This window comes from Cydia strobilella, chromosome 23 (assembly GCF_947568885.1).
Source record: "Cydia strobilella chromosome 23, ilCydStro3.1, whole genome shotgun sequence".
In the NCBI taxonomy this organism is placed as follows: domain Eukaryota; kingdom Metazoa; phylum Arthropoda; class Insecta; order Lepidoptera; family Tortricidae; genus Cydia; species Cydia strobilella.
Window position 1 is genome coordinate 66,475 of NC_086063.1, and position 24,565 is coordinate 91,039.

The 24,565-nt window shown below is 44.8% G+C and overlaps 1 protein-coding gene across 2 annotated transcripts; it reads left to right on the forward strand.

Annotated features, from left to right (window-relative positions):
* Positions 1-1,888: 1,888 nt before the first annotated feature.
* On the forward strand, positions 1,889-22,300 carry LOC134751778 (IWS1-like protein). 2 transcript variants are annotated; one of them, XM_063687262.1, is made up of 12 exons: positions 1,889-2,049; positions 2,645-2,676; positions 4,130-5,120; positions 5,211-5,559; positions 8,401-8,462; positions 12,679-12,829; positions 15,937-16,138; positions 19,831-19,998; positions 20,446-20,608; positions 21,329-21,455; positions 21,779-21,890; positions 22,161-22,300. In XM_063687262.1, exons 1-12 carry the CDS (start codon positions 2,034-2,036, stop codon positions 22,284-22,286), a joined length of 2,499 nt encoding a protein of 832 aa, XP_063543332.1. In that variant the 5' UTR covers positions 1,889-2,033; the 3' UTR covers positions 22,287-22,300. The 2 variants fall into 2 exon arrangements, 1 of the variants encoding a protein (XP_063543332.1); XR_010128702.1 differs by lacking the exon at positions 21,329-21,455.
* Positions 22,301-24,565: the final 2,265 nt, after the last annotated feature.

A 24,565-nucleotide genomic window follows, 5' to 3' on the forward strand; every position in this document is an offset into this window, starting at 1 on the left:
TAATTGATGAGTACAGTCAAGGGCATAAATATATATACATTCCCAAAGTCTCAAAAATATGTGTACGCTCAGACAATAAAATCGTGTTCACATATTTTTAAGCCATTTGTCTGGTTCGATATTTTTGCCTTCGACTGTACCTATAGTTTTCTTTGTTCTTACTTACTGACAGATTGTGTTTGCCAGACTATAGTTTAATACTAAAAACCGGTCAAGTGCGGGTCGGACGCGCGCACCAAGGGGATCGTACTTTTTAGTATTTGTTGTTATAGCGGCAACAGAAATACATCATCTGTGAAAATTTCAACTGTCTAGCTATCACGGTTCATGAGATACAGCCTGGTGACAGACAGACGGACAGCGAAGTATTAGTAATAGGGTCCCGTTTTTACCCTTTGGGTACGGAACCCTAATAAAAAAGACATTAATGATCATTGATGAATGTTCCTTTTATTAATATTGTTGGTCACAAAACTCAACTTTTTATTTCAGATTTCGAAAGGACGAGGAATAGGGGATATTACTGCAATGTTCTGCCACCAGTGCAGCACTAGCTTTTTTAGTGCACCGTAGAGTAACTTATTCATACTGTACCTTTAACAGGTTTTTGACAAGTTTTCAGGGGACCTACCGGAAAACTCGAATCCGAAATTTCGTTATCTAGCTGCCTCTTTATCGCTCGAATACGCAAGAGTGACAGAGATGTTAGATAACGAAAGTTCGATTTTCTTGTTTCGCGATAGACCCTCAGATTGTGATAGTGGCGCCACCTACGCCGAGTTTCGCGTAATATTCCCTATTATTAAATAATAATAAAATATTACACGAACGTTTTTTTTTTTATTATTTCCTATTTGGTAGAGTCAGCTGCCGAGAAAAGGTACCCCACGTCCATACTAATTTACAGAACTTTGTATGCAGGGGGTGCCTTTTCTCTGCAGCTGACTGTACATGACTAGAAATTATACTTAGTCTTTTAGCATTAGAAAAAACGGTAAACCATTTCCACGTGTCTTTTTATTGACAAGTTTTTTTATAAATATAACAATATTTTACTTATGAAAGCAAAAGTATGTAAATGATCGTATATTATATTTGTTGTGACTTATTTTCAAAGTGTTTTTCGATAAAACGACACGTTAAGATCGCTCGCCTTCTTTCTAATGATAAAAAAACGAGAGGTATAGTTAGACGGTTCTGAGTGGTAGACTGCAAAGGAGATAAAAGCTATATTAGGTACATGCATTAATCCTCATATCAGGCGGCTCTTTGATTCCAAGGATTGCATAATTTTTATACTTTTTAATGATTTTTAGAATATGAAAATTATAAAAAGTGTAAATGTTATGCAATCCTTGTATTCCACGCATTTCATTTCATTTCAACGAGCCGCCTGCTACAGATTTCTTAAAATTGCCGCGTTTTTTCAGGTTCAACTTTCATTAGCCAGACTATTTTATCAATTTGCCAATTCCGTGATTATTATTTTACACGGCACATAAACTTATGCATAATTTATCGATATAAAAAGTCGACACAGTTACATCCCTAGCAAATTATCAAACTTATGACACCGTACGTAAATGAGAAATAACAAGCATATATGCATCTCTTTTCGGCACATTATCTAATTCGTAAGGAAGTAAAGTACGGGTATACATATTTGCGAAGCATTTTTGCCCGACTTCTATGCTTTAGTCATTATTCTGAGGCTTTCCTCACATGACACTGACACGCCATTTGTGATTTGTCAGCCAAGCTATTCAAGGATGTAGGAAAACTATTAGGGAATCGATACGCATACTTTCAATAAACGTCATTAACGGCGTCTTTTTCTGTGACTCGATTGGCATGTAAATTGGCAATCTGCGTTTATTCGGCTCGGCGTTATATTTTTACATGTCAAATTCGTTAACGTAAAAGCGAAAAAATGCTTCGTTTTTATTATTCAAACGTCGTGTGAAATTACTATTTAATGGTATAACTTCCGTAATCTAACCAGTTATTGACGAGTGACAATAGTTTAATCGACAATGGACGTGGACACGGGTATGTTTATTGTTTTATTTGCGGTAGGGACATAACCTCTCCTGTCTCCTGTATTACTAAAATGTTAAACAATGCATTAAATTTACTAAATTAGGAGGCGATGTATTGTCCACAAATAATGGCGTTAATGTTGGAAACCTTTTCCTAAAGGACCGCCAAGTATTTCATGGGCTTTTCTCAAGACAAGTGCTCGTTTTGTGCACTCCAACCTTTTGTTTGAATGATGCCGTTTGAAAACAAAGATATTCACAAACAGGGCGCTCTTTATAAAGCGTGTCTAAAATGGTCTCTAAATTATTACAAACTATGATGAAATTATTTACATGTTTGGAGCAATGCTGTTTAAAACAGGGTCTCACAGTGCTGCAGCTTAGAATTGATGACTTATGTAAACAGCTGCAATAGCTAATTATAAAAGCATGCGTGCTTGCTCATTAAGATACATTGAGGACTGGTGAGGCCAGTAAATGATAGTTGTGGTGATGTTAGTAAAGTTTTGTTGGTTGGTATGTGTTTGTTTGTAGCTACTGCTAGTGTTGACGGTCAAGTTCATTAGCAGCAGCATATAGTGTAGCAGTGAACTGTGTTGTTGCAGGCGGCCGCAGCTCGCGCTCCCGCAGCAAGTCCGTGAGTATCTACAATATCTACATCCACATACATATGCTTCTCCATATCACAAATGCATTTTTCAATGGAACACCTTATTCATGATCAGTTCCATTTATCATTCTTCAGTTGTGTTCATGATTTTATAAATGCCAGTTTCCTAAAGGTACCTCTGTCCAATTTTAAAGGTGTTGCTAAACATGTTCAGTAGACCCTGTTTTTATGTCAGTCATCCGGCCATCCCACCCAGTCACCTATTTATTGCCCAATCCATCTGGTTATTGACATTATTGTATTTAAATAACTGGACAAATTAGGGTTATAGTAGTAGTAGTAGTAGTAGTAATCACTTTATCGTAGCAACACAGGTTTACATCAAATTTACAGAAATAGAGGTACAAAGGCGAACTTATCCCTATAAGGGATCTCTTCCAGCTTATTGAGCTTCCATTTTAGTATCTGGGATATAAAAACAAGGTTTGGTTTAGCATCATCTTAATTGGAAAGCTATAGAGGAGGCCTTTATCGGAAACCCCAACCGAGAGACTCGTCACAAATAAAATAAGAATATTATCTAAAAACTTTTAACAAAAAAATTTAGCAAAAAATAGTAAATCTTTTTTATTTAACCTTATTGAGTTATTAAAGTAATGTAAATATACCTAAGTAATTTTGAGTCAGTGCCAAGCAATCAAGTTCTTCATTTTCCGACGAAGGGACGTGTGGCGCCGCGCTGCTGCGCATCACGCTTTGCGTAATTAATTAACTTGCTTGTTCGGTGCCGACTCAAAATTACTATGGTATACTTCTTCTGCTTCTTCTTCTTGCGCAAGAGGTTGATGCGCACGCACGGCCCCTTGGACGCGAGCCACCACCATATTCAACAAAGTTGCCAATCGAAGTGACGTATTTTATTGTTCCGGGAGTGAATTTGTAAAAGTTACATTGTTCGTGTTGTGTTATTCTTAGTTATAGTTTGTATATACCTAGTTATAGTAGTAGTATAGTTATAGTTTATAGTAATTATTTTTTAATGTTAATAGCCTGTGCGTGTGCCAAATGGGTATAAAACTGTACATCGATTTGCAGTTTTTCTTTTAAATTGGGCTTGTACTGCTTCCACTAATTGTTTGTTTCACTAGTTATAACTAGTCATTAAGTTAAGTAATTTTGTAGTTTAAATTGTTTTATCAAGTACATTAACGTTGAAATCTCCCCCAAGATCTCTCTTATTATACTTTTTTTGTATGGTAGTACCTTGACTGTACCAAATAAAAAAAATATTCATATTCAAATTCATATCTCTTTTATGCACAAATAAAGATGGCACTGACAGAAATGCACAATAGTTTATTTTAGTTCCATGAGGTTTTAATCATGGATGGCATTAAGATACAATATAAGATAGTTTTAACTTGAAATAACATATGGACTCTCAACATGCTTTCGTGTAATGTAAACGTAACCTCGCCAGGTGGAGTCCGCGTCGAAGTCCCGCTCGCGCTCGCGCTCCGCATCAACATCCTCTAGCCGCAGCGGCTCCGCCGCGAGCCGCAAATCCAAGTCCCGAAGTCGCAGCGGCTCTGCTGCCAGCCGGAAATCCAAGTCCCGAAGCCGTAGCGGATCTGCTGCGGACCGCAAGTCCAAGTCTCGTAGTCGCAGCGGGTCCGCCGCTAGCCGCAAATCCAAGTCTCGTAGCCGTAGTGGGTCCGCTGCTAGCCGCAAATCTAAATCCCGAAGCCGTAGCGGGTCCGCTACTAGCCGCAAATCCAAGTCCCGAAGCCGTAGCGGGTCCGCTGCTAGCCGCAAATCCAAGTCCCGAAGCCGTAGCGGGTCCGCTGCTAGCCGCAAATCCAAGTCCCGAAGCCGTAGCGGGTCCGCTGCTAGCCGCAAGTCGAAGTCCAGGAGCCGTTCACGTTCCTCGCGCTCGTCGCGTTCCCGCAGTGGTTCAGTAGTGCGTTCTGATGCCGGAGATCGCAAGTCCCGCTCAAAGAGCGGGTCGCCAGATAAATCTAGGTCTAGAAGTGGTTCCCCGATGGATCAGAGTGGCTCGCCGCGTAAATCGCGCTCCAGAAGTGGTTCACCTGCCAAGTTGCGTTCGAGAAGCGGATCTCCAGCTAAGAGTCGTTCGCGCAGTGGTTCGCCAATGGATAAATCTCGCTCTCGCAGCGGCTCTAAAGCTAAATCCCGTTCTAGAAGCGGATCTCGGGCAAAATCTAGAAGCGCTTCGTCGGGTAAATCTCGCTCTCGTAGTGGTTCCCGGAAGTCACGGTCGCGAAGTGGGTCCAGGGCGAAGTCTGGTAGCGGTTCGCCAAAGAAGTCCCGGTCCCGTAGCGGTTCGCCGCGGAAGTCGCGATCTCGCAGTGGATCGAGGCCTAAGTCCGGGTCGAGAAGTCGCTCTGGGTCGCCAGAGCGCATGGAGATTGATGAGGCCGGCGACAGGCCGGAGTCGCCTACCTTTACACGTAAGCTTAACCCATGTTTATATATTTTTTTTACTTGTATTTAAATATGTGAAAAACAAAAGTCAACAACGAATTTATTTTGTTATCCAGAGGTCGAAAGAAAAAGCCGATCACGATCCAAATCAGCGGGCCGCAAGTCAGCATCCCGCTCTAAGTCCCGTTCCAAATCTCGATCTAAATCCCGATCCAAATCCCGTTCCAAATCTCAATCCAAACCCCGTTCTAAATCTCGTTCCCGCTCTAAGTCCGGTTCGCGCTCGAAGTCCCGATCCCGTTCCAAGACCCGGTCTCGTTCCCGCTCACGATCTGGCAGCCGCTCACGCTCCCGCTCTGGATCGAGATCCAAGTCGAGGTCGAGGTCCAAGTCCAGGTCGAGATCTAAGTCGAGATCGAGGTCGAAGTCGGGATCTCGCTCGGGCTCTGCCAAATCCAAATCTAGGTGAGTGATTTTTAGGTATTTTAAATAGTTCTCTTGTTCTAATATGAAGTCCATATAAAATACAAAACTATAAGTGTATGTTATTTTCAATTATAGGGCCCATTTCTCGAACGGTATTAGACTAATGTAATTAGTCCGCGAACTGTCAAGTCGTATGGGTTTCCATGGCAACACACTAAAAATATTAGACTATTCGAGAAAGTTTGAAGGTTCCATTTTCCGGTTTTTCGATTATATCTCGGAAACTATGCGTCTTAGCGACATGGCCACTTATACAAAATGAAAGTTGTCTTCGGTTACCGCGATAGTTACTCATGAAATAAAACTATGAAAACGGATTATATCGCGTATATTGCATTTATAATACATCCCGACGTTTCGAACCCTTTACAGCGTTCGTGGTCAACGGGTGACTGAGGAAAAATTACAAAGTGCAAAAATACCCACGTACAAAAAATAATGAACAATCATAGACTATAAACTGTAAGGCTGGTTGTACATGCAAAATCGGTTCATAAGGCTAGTTTTTTTTTTTTTTACTAGCCTAATTTAGTGTCCCACTGCTGGGCAAAGGCCTCCCCTCGTTCCACTCGAAGGCTAGTTATACACTACAATTATTTTCAAGTAAAGATATATCGCTTTTAAGCGATAAGACCGCCTGTTGCTGCTTAGTTTTTTATGTTAATTTGCTGTATTTAATCATGTTTCATTGTGCACAATAAAGAATATTATTATTATTATTATTATTATTATTATATATATACGCGATAAAAACTACGCCGGCTCCAACCCTACACCACGGACCCGAGAAGATTTAATTCCCTCCTAAATTGTAGGAGGGTATCCCAATATGGGACCGGCAACAAACTCGGCGGGACACATCTTTTCAAAACATATTATACTCGGAATGTCCAACATCATCCAACACTAAGGTCTCACAGTCTATGTCTCGCTTGCTCCTTTATCAGATGGACTACAGGATCCCAAGCTGGTGGTAGAGAAAGGCCATCTTCCCTATTAAAGATTGGATATTTCTTACTCTCAATGGCCTCGCGCAGCATTCTGGGTATGTAACGCTTCTCCTTGGCAAGAACCAGAGGCTTATCAAACTTGATTGAGTGATTGGCTTTTTCCATGACATGCTCACAGACTGCAGACCTAGGTCGACGGTGCTTGACATCAGCTATGTGTTCCTTCACCTGAGTGGAAATGCTCCGTTTCGTCTGCCCGACATATGATAGACCACACTCACAGTCCAGCCTGTACACTCCTGCAATCTGTAGAGGGGTATTGCATTTTACCGGCCTCAGGAATTGTGACATCTTCTTCATTGGCTTGAAATATGTTTTTTAGAAGCACGCTTCAAGATGTGGCTGATCCTGTCCGTGACCCCCCTGACAAAAGGCAGAATGGCAGGCCTGCGCTCGACTGTGGGGATCTTAATGTGGGACCTCTGGTTGACCCGCGGTATCCTGAGCTCGTTCGCCTGGAGCGCGCGCCTGGCATGCTGGAGCTCCGCGGCCAGATGCTGGTCATCACATATCCTCTGGGCTCTCTGAAACAAAGATTTGCCTACTGTAGCAAGTTGACTGGGATGGTGATGCGATTTGCCATTTAAGTACCTATCAGTATGAGTAGGCTTGTTCCTATACACAGTGCGACCTAGGGTGTTATCAGGATTTCTTTTTTACCAATACATCTAAGAAGGGGAGAGAACAGTCTTTTTCCAACTCCATAGTAAAATTTATTTTGCTATGGATGGAATTTAGGTGATCCAAGAAAGTTGAAACACTACTTTTTGGAAGTAAAGTAAAAGACGGCGATGGGGTCACCGGTGTCTCCAGTAGTCGCTGACATCTTTATGAAGGACTTCGAGGAGAGGGCACTCTCATTGCTCCTGTGCAGCCGAAGATATTTAAAAGATACGTAGATGACACTTTTACTTTACTTCCAAAAAGTAGTGTTTCAACTTTCTTGGATCACCTAAATTCCATCCATAGCAAAATAAAATTTACTATGGACCTTATGAACCGATTTTGCATGTACAACCAGCCTTAAAGTTTATACTCTATGATTGTTCATTATTTTTAGTATGTGGGTATTTTTGCACTTTGTAATTTTTCCTCAGTCACCCGTTGACCACGAACGTTGTAAAGGGTTCGAAACGTCGGGATGTATTATAAATTCAATATACGCGATATAATCCGTTTTCATAGTTTTATTTAAAATGAAAGTTGATTAAATTTGTTACCAGTTTTGTTTATATTTAATACCAAGTTAAGTTAGTGTAAGCTTTGTTTAGTCAAGTTTTTCGATATCTTGTATAGTTTTTGAGATATCCGCTCTTAAAAGTTTATTTAGGGCTCTCAATTTTATCTTGATATCGCTTTTTTAAATTGCTGAACCGCTTTCGTTGAAATTTGGTTAGGAGATAGTTTGAGTCCCGGGACAGGACATAGGATAGTTTTTATTACCAAAATCATCTTTTGTGGGTGTGAAAAGCGGGGTGGAAGTATGTATGGGGAATTAATAACCGCTGAACCGATTTAGATGAAATTTGGGATGGTCTACATATTTTATTTAGTTGAAAATGATACCAAACATGACTTCAAACCTAAACATAAACAGTATTAACCCCAGGAATTCATCTTCGGCGAAGAAGCTCAATTCCCCCCACACCCCATTTCACACCTTTAAAGGATGATTTTTGAGATAAAAACTATCTTGTCCTGTCCAAGCATTTCCCTCTATACCTTCTTATTGCTTGTCCTTGGTAGCTAGGTACAAAGTGGCACAGAAATAAAACTGCTCGACTGTACAGTGGTACCTATGTGTGCGCAGGTCCCGCTCGCGCTCGCGCTCGCGCTCGCGCTCGCGCTCTGGCTCCGGGTCCCCGCGCGCAGGTAACAACTCACTTTACCAATAGGGAAGTTTCATCTAGCAAAATGATATTATGAAAGTGTGTTATTTATAGTTTTACCATAAGAAATACGAATTTACTATTTTGTTTTAAAAATATAAGATTGTTTAAATTTCAAAATTAAAATAGTAGATTTATTATCTGTATGTCACGTGACCGAAAACGCCGACCATCATCTTTATTTCGTGAGTGACGTCACTGTGGCAGAAATTTGTAATTTGTAAGATAAGATAAGATAATCATTTATTGCATAATTATTTGCATATATCATATATCATATATAATATTTTTAATGGATAATAACAACCGTAAATGTAATATTGTTAGTTATAATTGTAAATCAGTTACGCGCTCTGTGGACTATATTAGATCGTTATGTAAACACGCTCACATAATAACTTTGCAGGAACATTGGCTTTTTAATCACAACTTGGCATTTTTGGGCAGCATTGATGACAGCTTTGGTTTTACGGGCAAGTCTAGTATCGATGACACTGTAGGTATAATACGCGGTAGGCCTTATGGTGGTGTAGCGTTATTATGGAAAAAAAGTGCGTTCGACTCAGTGTCCGTGATCGACTGTGCTAGTGATCGGCTCGCAGCAATAAAAGTACAAGTCTGCGATCGTTCGTTTTTGGTGTTTTCGGTTTACATGCCCGTTAACCATGCTGATAACTTGAGCGATTTTACAGAGTGCCTAAGTGAGGTATGTGCTATCGTGGAAAGCGTCGAATTGTCCTCGGTCTATATACTAGGGGATTTCAATGCGCATCCCGATAGTTTGTTTGGACGTGAACTATTAAAGTTTTGTGAGGACCAGTTCTGGATATGCGCGGATATTGTTAAGTTAGGCGTAACATCCGATACCTTTACGTTCGTGAGTGACGCACATGGTTGCACGCGCTGGCTCGACCATTGTTTGGTTACCGAGGCAGCGATGCAATCAGTTGCAAATGTAAAGGTACATTACGGGTCAAACTGGTCCGATCATTTAGCCTTGGAAATAAGCTGTGATATTAATGTATTGAAACCTGTGTATACTCAGTCTAACTATGTGTATAATGGGGTATTGTGGGGACATAGAGATGCTACTCAAATTGAACAGTACCATTATTTGTGTAATGAGAGACTTAGACACATAGACTTGCCGAAGGATCTGACTGAATGTTGTGATGGTTTGTGTAGCAACAGTAATCATAGGGTGATTATAGATAATTTGTATAATGATATTATTACTGCGCTGAAGTATGCGGCGGAGGAGAGTGTGTCTGGGTCTGGTAGTAATAACAACAAAATAAAAAGAAAGTGTGTAGTAGGCTGGAACAAATATGTTTATCCGTATCACAAAGAGGCCAGGCTCTATTTTCAGCTTTGGGTCTCGCATGGTAAGCCGTCGAATGGGCACTTTTATGAGCGGATGGTGGAAACCAAGCGCATTTTTAAGTCCAGGCTGAAGTGGTGCCAGGACAACGCTGATCGGATAAAGATGGATGTTTTAGCCTCGCACCATGCTAAAAAAGACTTTCGAAATTTTTGGAAAGAGACCAACAAACTTAACCCTAGACCATGTGTCCCTCTCAATGTCGATGGTCTTAGCGAGCCCACTGACGTGGCTAATATGTTTAGGGACAGTTTTTCAGCTAAGCCGCTAAATTGTGTATCTAATGTTCCTCGGGCGAGGGCAAGTGTCGCGGGCGGGGCAGGGATAAAGTTTGACGCGTCAGAGGTCGCTTCGGTCATACGAAATATGACTAGAGGTAAATCTCCTGGCCATGACGGGATTAGTGTGGAACATTTTAAGCATGCCGGAGGGCACCTGCCGCGCGTGCTAGCGATATTTTACACCCTGGCTGTCCGTCACTCGTATTTGCCTGAGGATTGTATGAAAACGGTGGTTGTACCAATAATCAAGAACAAAACAGGGGATCCGTCTGACAAGGCCAATTATAGACCCATATCATTAGCGACCACGGTGGCCAAGGTGTTGGACAGTTTGCTTGATCGACAATTGTGTAAATACCTTAAGCTGCACGATGCCCAGTTTGGTTTCCGAGCAGGGTTATCGACTGAAACAGCAATTTTATGTCTCAAGCACACTGTCCGATACTACACCGATAGGAAAACGCCAGTTTACGCTTGTTTTCTTGACCCTATCAAAAGCTTTTGATATGGTGTCTTACGACCTTCTTTGGTATAAGCTTCGTACAGAGACAGATGTACCGGAGGATGTAATAGGTGTTTTTGATTATTGGTATAATAACCAAACGAATGTCGTCAAGTGGGGCAACGCCTTTTCTGATGAGTACAGGTTGGAGTGCGGGGTGAGGCAGGGGGGGTTAACCTCGCCGCGTCTCTTCAACTTGTATATCAATGCTCTCATAGGGGATCTCAGCAGTACCAGAGTTGGATGTGCAATTGCCGGGGAAATGGTAAACAATATCAGCTACGCGGATGACATGGTGCTGCTGGGGCCCTCTGTCTGTGCAATCAGAAAACTTTTGAGTAAGTGCGAGGAGTATGCCGTGACTCATGGACTTAGGTACAATGTGGCTAAAAGTGAGGTTCTTGTTTTCCAGCCGCGTGAGCATAAGGTGGATAGGGTACCGGAGATCTCGCTCTATGGAATACCTCTGAAAAGGACTAAGAAGTTCAAGTACCTGGGTCACTGGGTCACGGAGTGCCTCTTGGATGATCCAGACATTGAGAGGGAGCGCAGGGCGTTGGCTGTCCGGGGTAACATGGTGGCTCGCAGGTTTGCACGTTGTACAAGGGAAGTTAAGATAACTCTGTTTAAGGCATATTGCCAATCCTTTTACTCGTGCAGCCTGTGGGTCAACTATACTCAGAGGACAGTCAGCGCCTTGCGCGTTCAGTACAATAACATATTTAGGATGCTGTTGGGTCTTCCTAAGTTCTGTAGCGCTTCGGGTATGTTTGCGGATACGCGAGTAGATGGTTTTCATGCCATAGTGCGAAAACGGGCCGCCTCCCTTATGCGCCGCGTACGTGAGAGCTCCAACGGCATCCTAAGTCTGGTAGCTAATAGGCTAGATTGCCCAATAGCAAGGCACTGGGATAGTCTCCATGTTCCCACATTATCCTAACTTAAGAATAGTTTTTAAGTCCTGACATTCTAACTAAACTTGACTGCGCATACCTTTAGAGCGTTTAACTTTATTTTTATTTTTATTTTGATTTTAATATGTGGATTTTATAATTATTAATTTTATTTTTTATCATTTATCAAATGCCCAGTTATTTTAGTTCTAATGTCTAGTCATGGATCCTTATATTATATACCTATCTTATTGTTTTGTTTTTAGTTTTAAGTTTTGACATTTTAACTAAATTTGACTGTGCATAATATATCTTAATTACAATTTTATAGTTTTAAATTTTTTATCTTTTTAATAATCAATTAAATTTATTTTAGAGCGTTTAACTTTATTTTTATTTTTATTTTGATTTTAATATGTGGATTTTATAATTATTAATTTTATTTTTTATCATTTATCAAATGCCCAGTTATTTTAGTTCTAATGTCTAGTCATGGATCCTTATATTATATACCTATCTTATTGTTTTGTTTTTAGTTTTAAGTTTTGACATTTTAACTAAATTTGACTGTGCATAATATATCTTAATTACAATTTTATAGTTTTAAATTTTTTATCTTTTTAATAATCAATTAAATTTATTATTACCCATCAATTAATTGTCAAGATCTTTTATATTTTATCATTCAATTATCAAATGCTTAGTCAATTTAATTTTAATGGATCTATCTTTTATACTTAATCTTATTTATTTTTATTTTTATTGCAAATGTTTTGTATGTTTTAATTATGGATCAATGTTATCTGGATTAAATGATTAAATTAAATAATTATAGGTTGTTACAGAAAGGTGGATTACATGACATGGTGACATGTGATGGTGGTTGTGTTGTGTGTGATAAATTAACGGCAAAAAGTGTGCACTGCACATTTGACGTTTCTTTGTTACTGCTATACTTTTATGACGCCACGGCTGCCTGCGGGGCGAACATTTATCGTTAAAATTTTATAATTTTTTTTCTTTGCATATACCGATATTATTTTCATGAAATAAAAATACCAGTTGGCTATCTAAGCTATACGAACATTTATAAACATAAAAAAAAAATTAATGGTCTATTTCAAATGATGATTGTTGTACAGACGCCAAGAAACGTCGCATAGTCCGGCTGGCGAGCGACGATGAGGGTGACGACGATGGACCACGACCCGAGGGGGAAGGTGAAAAAGGACAGATGCCGCCGCCCGCGCAGGACGACTCCTCCGATGACGAGATCGCACCCGACTCCAAGACGTGAGTACTGACTGTGGACCTTACGGCCTTGCAACAAGGTTTAATGTCCGCTGACGGCGGGGAGGGCAGGTGCCGCCCGCGCAGGACGACTCCTCCGATGACGAGATCGCACCCGACTCCAAGACGTGAGTACTGACTGTGGACCTTACGGCCTTGCAACTAGGTTTAATGTCCGCTGACGGCGGGGAGGGCAGGCCCTGCTCGCGCAGGTCGACTCCTCCGATGACGAGATTGCACCCGATTCTTAAACGTAACTAATTAACTATCTCTGACGTACCTACAGTCAGTTGTATGTACACTACACTTTTTTTTGATTTGGCAATTGTTATGTTACTTCTACTCAGAATCACGAGGTCTTTTTATTCTAATAGGAGAATAAAAGTGTCCCAAGATTTTTTTCCATTCCGTTACCATTTTCCATAGACTGTAAGACGGTAACGAGATGAAAGATTAAAAATGTATTGGAATTTTGGGACACTTTTTTCCTCATATTAGGGTTGAAAGAGCTCGTGATTCTGAGTAGAAATGACAAATCTAAAAACATGTGTAGTGTACAACTTGAAATAAAATGTCTCAGAATTCAGAATCACGCTCGGGTTGTAGATGATACGATACTATTATGTTTTCTTGATAACTCACAAAATTGTATTGCTTGCCATAAAAGGTTAGGTAAAGAATAACCAACAATGTAAATGAACTTTAACTTAATGTTAGTCTTCTTCTTCTTCTTTTTCTTTCCCTTGTCCCATCTACTTGGGGCAGGGACCGGCCCGCTATCCCTTATCGGGGTTTTGTAAGGGTATTGCATAAGGCTTAACTCACCATACCCTGACGAAACCTTTTGTTTTGCTTTTAAAAACCCTTATATAAAGCTACCACATTTGAGTAATCGGTAGCACAAATACCCTTACAAAACCCTTATCATCCGCTCACCAACACCTTGCATATTGCTTATAAGGGTTAGCCTTATAAAGGGCTTCCCTTTTAGCATATAAGCGTGCTAATTTAAGTCGTCTACCTTGTTCATAAAGCACACATTACTTCGAATCCGAGCGATCGTCGGCGGTGACGGCGGCGTTCTTTGACTAGGCACGTATTTTCTTTCCTTTTCATACACTACCGTAGATATATACCAATCCTGTCTCTTTCACGCAAAGGGAAACCTTTATAAAAAGCGCTTAAAGATAAGGGTAACCCTTATTAAGAGCTAGCCTTATTTTTGGTTAGCTTTTCGGTAAGGGTTAGTCAAAGGTAAGGGTATGAATGGGCTTGCAGTTCAAAAGGGAAAGTCTTTCAATGTGTTAGCCGTGTTTAAGTGTCGCCCATTGAAAGGGTTTTATCGCGGAAAGGGTTGTCCGGTCCCTGACTTGGGGTCGGGTCTCCTTGATCGGGTGCGCCAGACATTTCTATTCTGGGTTGTCGTTTCTTGAAGTGCTGCGGTTTCCAAATCCTTCGTGACATTTGACCACCACGTTGCTTTTGGTCGTCCCCTACCTCGGGGGTTCTCACACAAGTTGAGCGCTACTTTGACTGCGAAGTTGTCATCTGTTCTCATGACATGGCCGTACCAGCGTAGTCTACGTGCTAGTAATTTATCGGTGATTGGAGCCACTTTAAAACTTCCGCGGATGTATTCGTTACGTATCCTATCCAATCGGGTAACGCCGCCAGCCCATCGAAACATCTTCATTTCATTTACATGAAGACGTTGCTCATGAGTTTTCTTCGTGGTCCAGCACTCAGTGCCATACAGCAAAGCAGGTCTAACAGCTGTTTTGTATACTTTGCCTTTTACCTTTATAGGCATATGGGCATCACAAAGACCTCCTGAGAGGCTTCTCCACTTTAGCCATGCAGCGTTCACTCTGTGAACCTTAACTTAATGTTAGTGTGCTCAATATTTGATTAACATTATGATTTTCAATTTTACTCTTTGTGTATTTAAGTATTGCTTCGGCGAAAATTGATTTTAATTCTGCCAGAAAACTGATAATGCCTGTTGCATTATTCAATTCACATTACAATCGTCTTTCCGGGCATAGTAACACAAAACAATGCAATAGACTGCATTTTGAAGCATTAAGATAAAATACATTTATTCGTGATAGTCACAAACATGTACGAACGCTGCAGACATCAGCAGATCTGCTGCTGATCTGCTGCTGATCTGCTAAACTAAAGGATATAACATTCTTGAAAACGAGTCTGGCAGAAATACAGGCTAAGTTAGATATACCACCAGTCAACTACGTTCTGAAATGGCGTTATTATGTAGCGCTAGTTCGGAATGTAGGTCAGACTACAACATCGTCGAGGCTGCTGTATGTGTCCCGTCTACATTACTTTAATACGAACTTTACGAAGGTTGATGAATGATGACATCATAAAGTATGTAAGAGTAGTCAGGATTCGTCCTGAGGGTCGTGAAGTTGGAATCTCCACACAATGCGAATTTCAATTCTTTTGTGGTGAGCGTTCATACTGAACGTCTAGCCACCTTCACCCAGGAGGAGTTTTGGCCGAAGGGTGTCAAGTTCCGGCGGTTCCGCGGCCGGCTCCCTGCCTGACATTGCTTGGTTACCAATGTTAATGCATGGCAACCATACCTAATGTAATGTGTTTTCTAGTGTTTAGTTTTAAAATATTTTTATTTTATTTCATGTATGCTAAAGCAGAGACGCCTTTCATATAGATTTTTGTACATTGATCCGCCTGTTGTTATCTCTATTGCACGCGCATAATTATATTCATGTCCCGCCCATGATGCCGGTTGTCAATGTCACATGCGACCTTGACAGCAATATTATAATAATGCGAGTGCAATAGAGATGTCAACAGGCGGGTCAATGTCCGAAAATCAATGTGCAAAGCGTCTCTTCTTTAGTTTTAAGGTATTTATCTATGGGCAACTAGTTGCCTGCAATAAAGTTTTTCATTTCATAACGCGCGCATTACCTTTATGAATCGAGTCACTTAACTTCAAACTTGGGTAATTGCACTCTACCCTCTTAGGAAATATCTACCCTATTACCTTATCTTAATCCCAAAATCTGACAGTTGGATTTATCCGGGTTTGAAGCGACTCAATTTATGATGTATGTTTTCAGGGAGGAGATGACGGGCGGCATGTCGGACTTCGAGATAATGTTGGCGCGCAAGCGCGACGAGCGCAAGGGGCGGCGCCGGCGCAGGGACATCGACATCATCAACGACAACGACGACCTCATCGCGGCGCTACTGCAGCAGATGAGGCAGGCCGCCGAGCAGGACAGAGAGCTCAATAGGAAAAACCAACCAGCGGTCAGGAAGGTAAATATGAGGCAAACGAGAGGAGTGCAATCCCGCCGGCGCCGGCGCCGGGACATCGACATCATTAACGACAATGACGACCTTTGATGAGACAGGCTGCCGAGCAGGACAGGGAGCTTGACAGAAAAAATCGACCCTCTGTCACGAGTCACGACGATAAATTACCTCAAACTTACATACCTCATGGACAAGTTAAAGTAACCACATGGTTACTTAAATAAATAAATATTATAGGACATTTTTCAAAAAGATTGACTAAGTCCCACGGTAAGCCCAAGGAGGCTTGTGTTACTTTTTCTTTAAAAAGAGGTGCTCAATTGTCTCTAATTCGGTAGGAATCTAAAGCGCTCCGTCACCGTTATCTTATATTCTTTTTTCTATTGATTCCCTCGTGAGTAAAGATTCCTATGTCTCCGATTTCCATCGTGAACCGGACAAGTGCCAGTCGGACTCGCCCATGAAACTTACCGGATTAATTGACAAATATATAGACTTTAAGAGGCCGGTGTCGATTTTAGTCGCAAAAATGTAAAATTGATAGATTTAGTCCGTGAAATTTTACATCTTTTGTTACCTAATTGAAATAACAAGTACTGGTTTCTATTAGCACGTCTTCTTATCTTACCTTTTATCAGATATTTTTTTTGAAAACAGACTCACTAAATTAGTAATGTTTGCTTTTCTGATGGACGTTTAGGTAAACGCGCGTAAAGCACTGGTTTTGTCGCTCTTATTTGTAAATTTCGTAAAGTTTGGACGGCTAAACATGGTAATTTTCTATTACACATATCCTGTACTTGACGTTTATCAGACTACATTTTTATTATTATGACTTTGAAGTAGTGTAAATGAAAGTTAGACGAAATCAATTTTCTCCAGAAATTACTTCAAAACAAGTGACAATTTCTCTGAAAATCGACTTAATTTCAACGTAATTTTGATACTTAAACAATCTACAACATTTGCTGAAACTATTCTTATACATCAATTTGTATAATTTACCACCATGATTTTTGATGAATTTTTAAAAACTGCCCCTTTTCTTCATGCATTACCGGTGACGCACGCTCGCGACCTCATTATTAAAAGGCAAGATGAGAAGACGTGCTAATAGAAATCAATACTTGTTATTTAGATATTACGTAACAAAATGTGTATAATTTCAACGACTAAATCTATCAATTTTACATTTTTGCTCCAAAATCGACTACGGCCTCTTAAATTGGCAGTTGGATATAATTTCAGTTTAATTTTTTGTTTACTTTTTTCATATTCAAAACTTTGTCCAGATTTCACTCCGCATACGTTACATCATCTATGAAAATGTCAACTGTCTAGCTATCGCGGTTCATGAGATACAGCCTGGTGACAGACAGGCGGACAGTGGAGTCTTCGTAATAGGGTAGCCTACCGTAGAATCAGGTAACTTTAGTCCACAACTTACAACTATGGTACAAATTCAAGTTCCAGTAAAATATGTATAAGTATTTTTCAAATTATGTTGAGCAAAGAGCATTACTGTACCTAAGCTCCAAAATAAATGTAACGAGTAAAAATCAAAGGCTCGTTAAGAATCAACGTTAAAAACTGGACCGTAGTAGTACAGTCGCCATCAGATATATCGGCGCGGCCGAGGTGCTCACAAATATCTGAACACGCGCTCTAGCGCCTTGACAATAGAGGCGTGTTATTTTCACTTCTCATGCTCTTAAACTTCGACTTTAAGTTGTGCGTAGACGACATAAAGTTTCTTATTATGTTCTAGAGCAGTGCAGTAAAATCATATATTACGATCCTTATTGACTTAGCAATAAAGTCCTGCATCTGCCACACAACCTGCCGGCGCGCCCCCGACCGGCGCGCCCCCTGCACCCTGCGCCCCCGACCGGCGCGCCCCGCGCCCCCGACACAACTGAGTACAATAAAGTCCTGCATCTGCCACACAACCTGCCGGCGCGCCCCCGACCGGCGCGCCCCCTGCACCCTGCGCCCCCGACCGGCGCGCCCCGCGCCCCCGACACAACTGAGTACAATAAAGTCCTGCATCTGCCACACAACCTGCCGGCGCGCCCCCGACTGGCGCGCCCCCGACCGGCGCGCCCCGCGCCCCCGACACAACTGAGTACAATAAAGTCCTGCATCTGCCACACAACCTGCCGGCGCGCCCCCGACCGGCGCGCCCCCTGCACCCTGCGCCCCCGACCGGCGCGCCCCGCGCCCCCGACACAACTGAGTACAATAAAGTCCTGCATCTGCCACACAACCTGCCGGCGCGCCCCCGACCGGCGCGCCCCCTGCACCCTGCGCCCCCGACCGGCGCGCCCCGCGCCCCCGACACAACTGAGTACAATAAAGTCCTGCATCTGCCACACAACCTGCCGGCGCGCCCCCGACCTGCGCGCCCCCTGCACCCTGCGCCCCCGACCGGCGCGCCCCGCGCCCCCGACACAACTGAGTACAATAAAGTCCTGCATCTGCCACACAACCTGCCGGCGCGCCCCCGACCGGCGCGCCCCCTGCACCCTGCGCCCCCGACCGGCGCGCCCCGCGCCCCCGACACAACTGAGTACAATAAAGTCCTGCATCTGCCACACAACCTGCCGGCGCGCCCCCGACCGGCGCGCCCCCTGCACCCTGCGCCTCCGACCGGCGCGCCCCGCGCCCCCGACACAACTGAGTACAATAAAGTCCTGCATCTGCCACACAACCTGCCGGCGCGCCCCCGACCGGCGCGCCCCCTGCACCCTGCGCCCCCGACCGGCGCGCCCCGCGCCCCCGACACAACTGAGTACAATAAAGTCCTGCATCTGCCACACAACCTGCCGGCGCGCCCCCGACCGGCGCGCCCCCTGCACCCTGCGCCCCCGACCGGCGCGCCCCGCGCCCCCGACACAACTGAGTACAATAAAGTCCTGCATCTGCCACACAACCTGCCGGCGCGCCCCCGACTGGCGCGCCCCCGACCGGCGCGCCCCGCGCCCCCGACACAACTGAGTACAATTTTCTTTAGTCTTGAATAAATACAGTAAAATAGTAGATTGTACAACAAGGCCATTAAGCGATCCATTTTTATCCGAGGCAATTTATTGGTTCCAGCTCAGCGAGGACCAATATAGTCGAGGATAAATATTGACATTTATGCCTGAGTTATACACTGCTTTTCACTTCGAGTATACAAAAATATCCAATATTTTAGGTTATTTTACCGTATTTATTGAAGAGTAAAGTAAATTGTACTCGGTTGTGTCGGGGGCGCCCCGGCCGGGCTGGCAGTTTGTATGGCAGATGCAGGACTTTATTGCTAAGTCAAATGGGGGCGGAATAGATGATTTTACTTTATGCTCTAGAACATAATAAGCAACTTTATTATGTTGTCTACGCACAACTTAGTCGAACTTTACGAGCATGAGAAGAGAAAAAACTTAAAATTAATATTGGATCTTTTTGTATGTATATTTTACTAAGAATCGAAGTGAAAAGCAGATAGGAATGGATCGCTTTATGCCCTTGTTGCACAATCTACTATTGTGAGCGCTCTGGCCGCTACGATATATCTGATGGCGACTGTACTTAAGGACTATAGTTACCTGATTTTACGGTACTTTATAAAATGTTGAAGTTTCAATTAATATTTTTCGTGATTATATTTGTAAGTACATACTTAACTTGACTAAATCGCAACTTCCGTGCAGGTGTCGATGCTAAAAGCGGCTATGTCCCAGCTGATCAAGAAGGACCTGCAATTGGCCTTCCTAGAGCACAACGCGCTTAACGTGCTCTGCGATTGGCTGGCCCCCATGCCCAATAGGGCTTTACCTTGTCTGCTGATAAGAGATTCTATACTAAAACTGCTACAGGACGTAAGTTTACAATTTGGCACATATGCATGGCACACAGAACAGACAAAAACAAATTATATTTTCCCCAAATTATAACGCCGTACACGAAAATGCCTCGCGTATACCCATAATACATGAAGGGTCCTAGAATTTTGTTTAGGTTCCTAGATTTTTTTTTAGACCAACATGCCATAAATGGAGTAGCTAATGTTTTTATAATATCCTATATTGGGTGAGACCCATTTTATTATCCGGGGCGTTGTAAAAATATTGAATTGAATAGAATTAAATTGAAATGAAAAACAACGTTTTCTGTTTCTCGAGAACAATATAATGCGCGTACATGAAAGAATTCTCGCATTTCACGTTAATAAAATTGTATCGTGTACATTTTTAAAAACCTTTACCTCATTTTATTTCTAATTAGATTTTTCTTTTCTCATTACAACGCCGTCGTATGTGTTTCAGTTCCCGTCGATAGACAAATCCCTTCTAAAGCAGTCGGGCATCGGCAAAGCGGTGATGTACCTCTACAAGCACCCGAAGGAGACCAAGGCGAACAGAGAACGCGCCGGGAGACTCATATCCGAGTGGGCGAGACCTATCTTCAACCTGTCGACAGACTTTAAAGGTAGGTCGAGTATACACTCGCACGTCAGGCGGGTCCGGGCAGGTCGGCCATCTACGTGCAGCATTTAACCTCAGACTAATTATTTGACTAACTTTAATCCCGCCTCCCTAACGTACAGTGTACTATTATATGTTTTTTAATACAGTTGCTCAAAAAGTGGTACTTTTTGTGGCTGCGTAGCGTGCGAGAAGCTCAATTTCTCGAACTAGTGCTTTTTACTTTTTAGTTCCAAACTATAGTTTCGAAACGCAGTTTTTATGTAATTTAGCTTGAGCAGGTACTGGGGCCTCACTCGTTACTCCTCGGTGTCGTTGAGCAACCCGCGCCGGGCCCGCGGCGGCCGCGGCCGGGGCGCGCACGAGTATGAAGGTATCGCGGGCTGTATAGCTTGAGCAGGTACCAGGGCCTCATGAGTTATGAGGAGGTGTCGTTGACCAACCCGCGCCGGGCCCGCGGCGGCCGCGGCCGGGGCGCGCACGAGTATGAAGGTATCGCGGGCTGCGGCAGCTCAACTATCAAGGGCTGTATACGTACTTTTGGTTTTGGTTTGGTTTGGTGGTATGATTCTACTAATGATATATTCATTTATTATTTTTTCGCAATTGTATTAAAAAACGTCGTTTACAACACGTGTCAAATGTCTTTTCACACTAGTTGTAAAATGTACTATTATAAAATAGTCGGGGCGGTCAAAAGGTGAATGAAATGCGTGTGTTTCAGCGATGACGCGCGAGGAGCGGCAAGCGCGCGACGAGGCCATGGCGGGCGCGCGCGGGGCCGGGGGCCGCCGCGAGGCCGAGCCCGGCCCCTCCGCCAAGAGGCCCCGCCACGACGAGAGACCCGACAAGTGAGTACACCTGCCACTCGTGTGGACCTTGGCCTCCATTTATTATGTGCGTTTAGTAGCAAATGTATACATATACTGACACTTGACACTATTCAATATGGAAATCGGGATTTATAGGATTTTGAATGGTCAGTCATTTGGGTGTGTCGACGAGAGTACTGGCTATATCATGGTGTCAGTTTAGATCGAGAGATCGGATACTACAGATGTGCAAACTCCAGACATTCGACATAAAATTGAATTTTATTGCATATATTTTAGTATCCCCCATAAAATGTTTTCATGGCGAAAGTTGTACATGCATGTTGGTCGGTTGGTTGCAGGCCGCTGCGGCCCGGCGACCCGGGCTGGGTAGCGCGAGCACGAGTCCCGACGCCGTCCAGCAAGGACTACGTGGTGCGGCCCAAGTCCACCAGCGAGGTCGACATGTCCACCGTCAGTACTGCACTTAACTACTACAATACAACCGAACACTACCACACTAACTAACACCTATTACTTGAGTGAGCTGAAAACTAGGAGTAATGGGATCGTCGTTTGCCCCGAGAGAGGTCGGTCCCGTTGCGAACCAGTTTTTTCTAAATTTTTCAGCTTTAAAAATAATATCTATTAATTCTTTTCGTGAAATAATGAAACCGTTCCTATATCTATTTCCTCGTTCCGTCTCGAGGAAATAAATTTAGCATTATTTGTTCACGTGTGCAGGTAGCAAAGAAGAAGATGACGCGATACGAGAAGCAGATGAAGCGGTTCATCGACCAGAAGCGCCTGCGTAGCGGGGCGCGTCGCGCCGTCGAGATCTCCATCGAGGGCCGCAAGATGGCGCTGTGAGTGTCCACGCGCTGCACGGGGGACGGGGACGGGGGACGGGGGCAACAGCGGGGCGCGCCGCGCCGTCGAGATCTCCATCGAGGGCCGCAAGATGGCGCTGTGAGTGTCCACGCGCTGCACGGGTTCGGGGCCGGGGGACGGGGGACGGGGGCAACAGCGGGGCGCGCCGCGCCGTCGAGATCTCCATCGAGGGCCGCAAGATGGCGCTGTGAGTGTCCACGCGCTGCACGGGGGACGGGGACGGGGGCGGGGGACGGGGGCAACAGCGGGGCGCGCCGCGCCGTCGAGATCTCCATCGAGGGCCGCAAGATGGCGCTGTGAGTGTCCACGCGCTGCACGGGTTCGGGGCCGGGGGACGGGGGACGGGGGCAACAGCGGGGCGCGCCGCGCCGTCGAGATCTCCATCGAGGGCCGCAAGATGGCGCTGTGAGTGTCCACGCGCTGCACGGGGGACGGGGACGGGGGCGGGGGACGGGGGCAACAGCGGGGCGCGCCGCGCCGTCGAGATCTCCATCGAGGGCCGCAAGATGGCGCTGTGAGTGTCCACGCGCTGCACGGGGGACGGGGACGGGGGCGGGGGACGGGGGCAACAGCGGGGCGCGTCGCGCCGTCGAGATCTCCATCGAGGGCCGCAAGATGGCGCTGTGAGTGTCCACGCGCTGCACGGGTTCGGGGCCGGGGGTCGGGGGACGGGGGCAACAGCGGGGCGCGCCGCGCCGTCGAGATCTCCATCGAGGGCCGCAAGATGGCGCTGTGAGTGTCCACGCGCTGCACGGGGGACGGGGACGGGGGCGGGGGACGGGGGCAACAGCGGGGCGCGCCGCGCCGTCGAGATCTCCATCGAGGGCCGCAAGATGGCGCTGTGAGTGTCCACGCGCTGCACGGGGGACGGGGACGGGGGCGGGGGACGGGGGCAACAGCGGGGCGCGTCGCGCCGTCGAGATCTCCATCGAGGGCCGCAAGATGGCGCTGTGAGTGTCCACGCGCTGCACGGGTTCGGGGCCGGGGGTCGGGGGACGGGGGCAACAGCGGGGCGCGCCGCGCCGTCGAGATCTCCATCGAGGGCCGCAAGATGGCGCTGTGAGTGTCCACGCGCTGCACGGGGGACGGGGACGGGGGCGGGGGACGGGGGCAACAGCGGGGCGCGTCGCGCCGTCGAGATCTCCATCGAGGGCCGCAAGATGGCGCTGTGAGTGTCCACGCGCTGCACGGGGGTCGGGGGCGGGGGACGGGGGACGGGGGCAACAGCGGGGCGCGCCGCGCCGTCGAGATCTCCATCGAGGGCCGCAAGATGGCGCTGTGAGTGTCCACGCGCTGCACGGGGGACGGGGACGGGGGCGGGGGACGGGGGCAACAGCGGGGCGCGTCGCGCCGTCGAGATCTCCATCGAGGGCCGCAAGATGGCGCTGTGAGTGTCCACGCGCTGCACGGGGGTCGGGGGCGGGGGACGGGGGACGGGGGCAACAGCGGGGCGCGCCGCGCCGTCGAGATCTCCATCGAGGGCCGCAAGATGGCGCTGTGAGTGTCCACGCGCTGCACGGGGGACGGGGGCGGGGGACGGGGGACGGGGGTCGGGGGCGGGGGACGGGGGCAACAGCTCCTCTTTACTTGTACGAGGTGGTTTTTTCCATTATTTGTCATACTAACATTATGCTAATTTTAAGCTTTAACTCTGGTTTTCAGGTTTCAGGCATAAATTTATAGTACGCGGTGCTTGAATGTCGTGACCGCTCCTCGTGCACTGTTAGTTTGTGGAAATGGAGACCAAAGGCCTCTGAAAAAATACTAAGTTAAATCGTAAAATTACCTTCTGTTCGAATGACTCCCGACAGTTTATATTCGATTATTTGTCATATTCCGAAAGGTTAACATAATTTTCATCTCCTGTTCGGAGAGTTCACCTCTCGTAGGCTGATACCCCGGGGGAGGGTGGAAAGTATTTTCTATTTATTTGTACTTCGAGCGACGGCTGGCGGCCGTTTAAGCCATATTCGGTTAAAAGCGAGTATTATCGAAATTAAATGTCAATTGCATTGATTTATTTTTAAAATAATAAATATTAATGACGATGTAAGTTTAAAATATATTTTTTTTATTTTTATTATTTATTAAGAAACAAACAGTCTTATAAAACACATGAGTGAATGAAGAATATGACAGGTGAGATGAGAGAATATTATCATTACATTAAATTCATTCAGTCGGTTTCACTTTTTTTAAGGCGCGTGTACATTAAGGCCGGAGGCCTAAGGTTTTAGAATATTTTTCCGATCAAAATG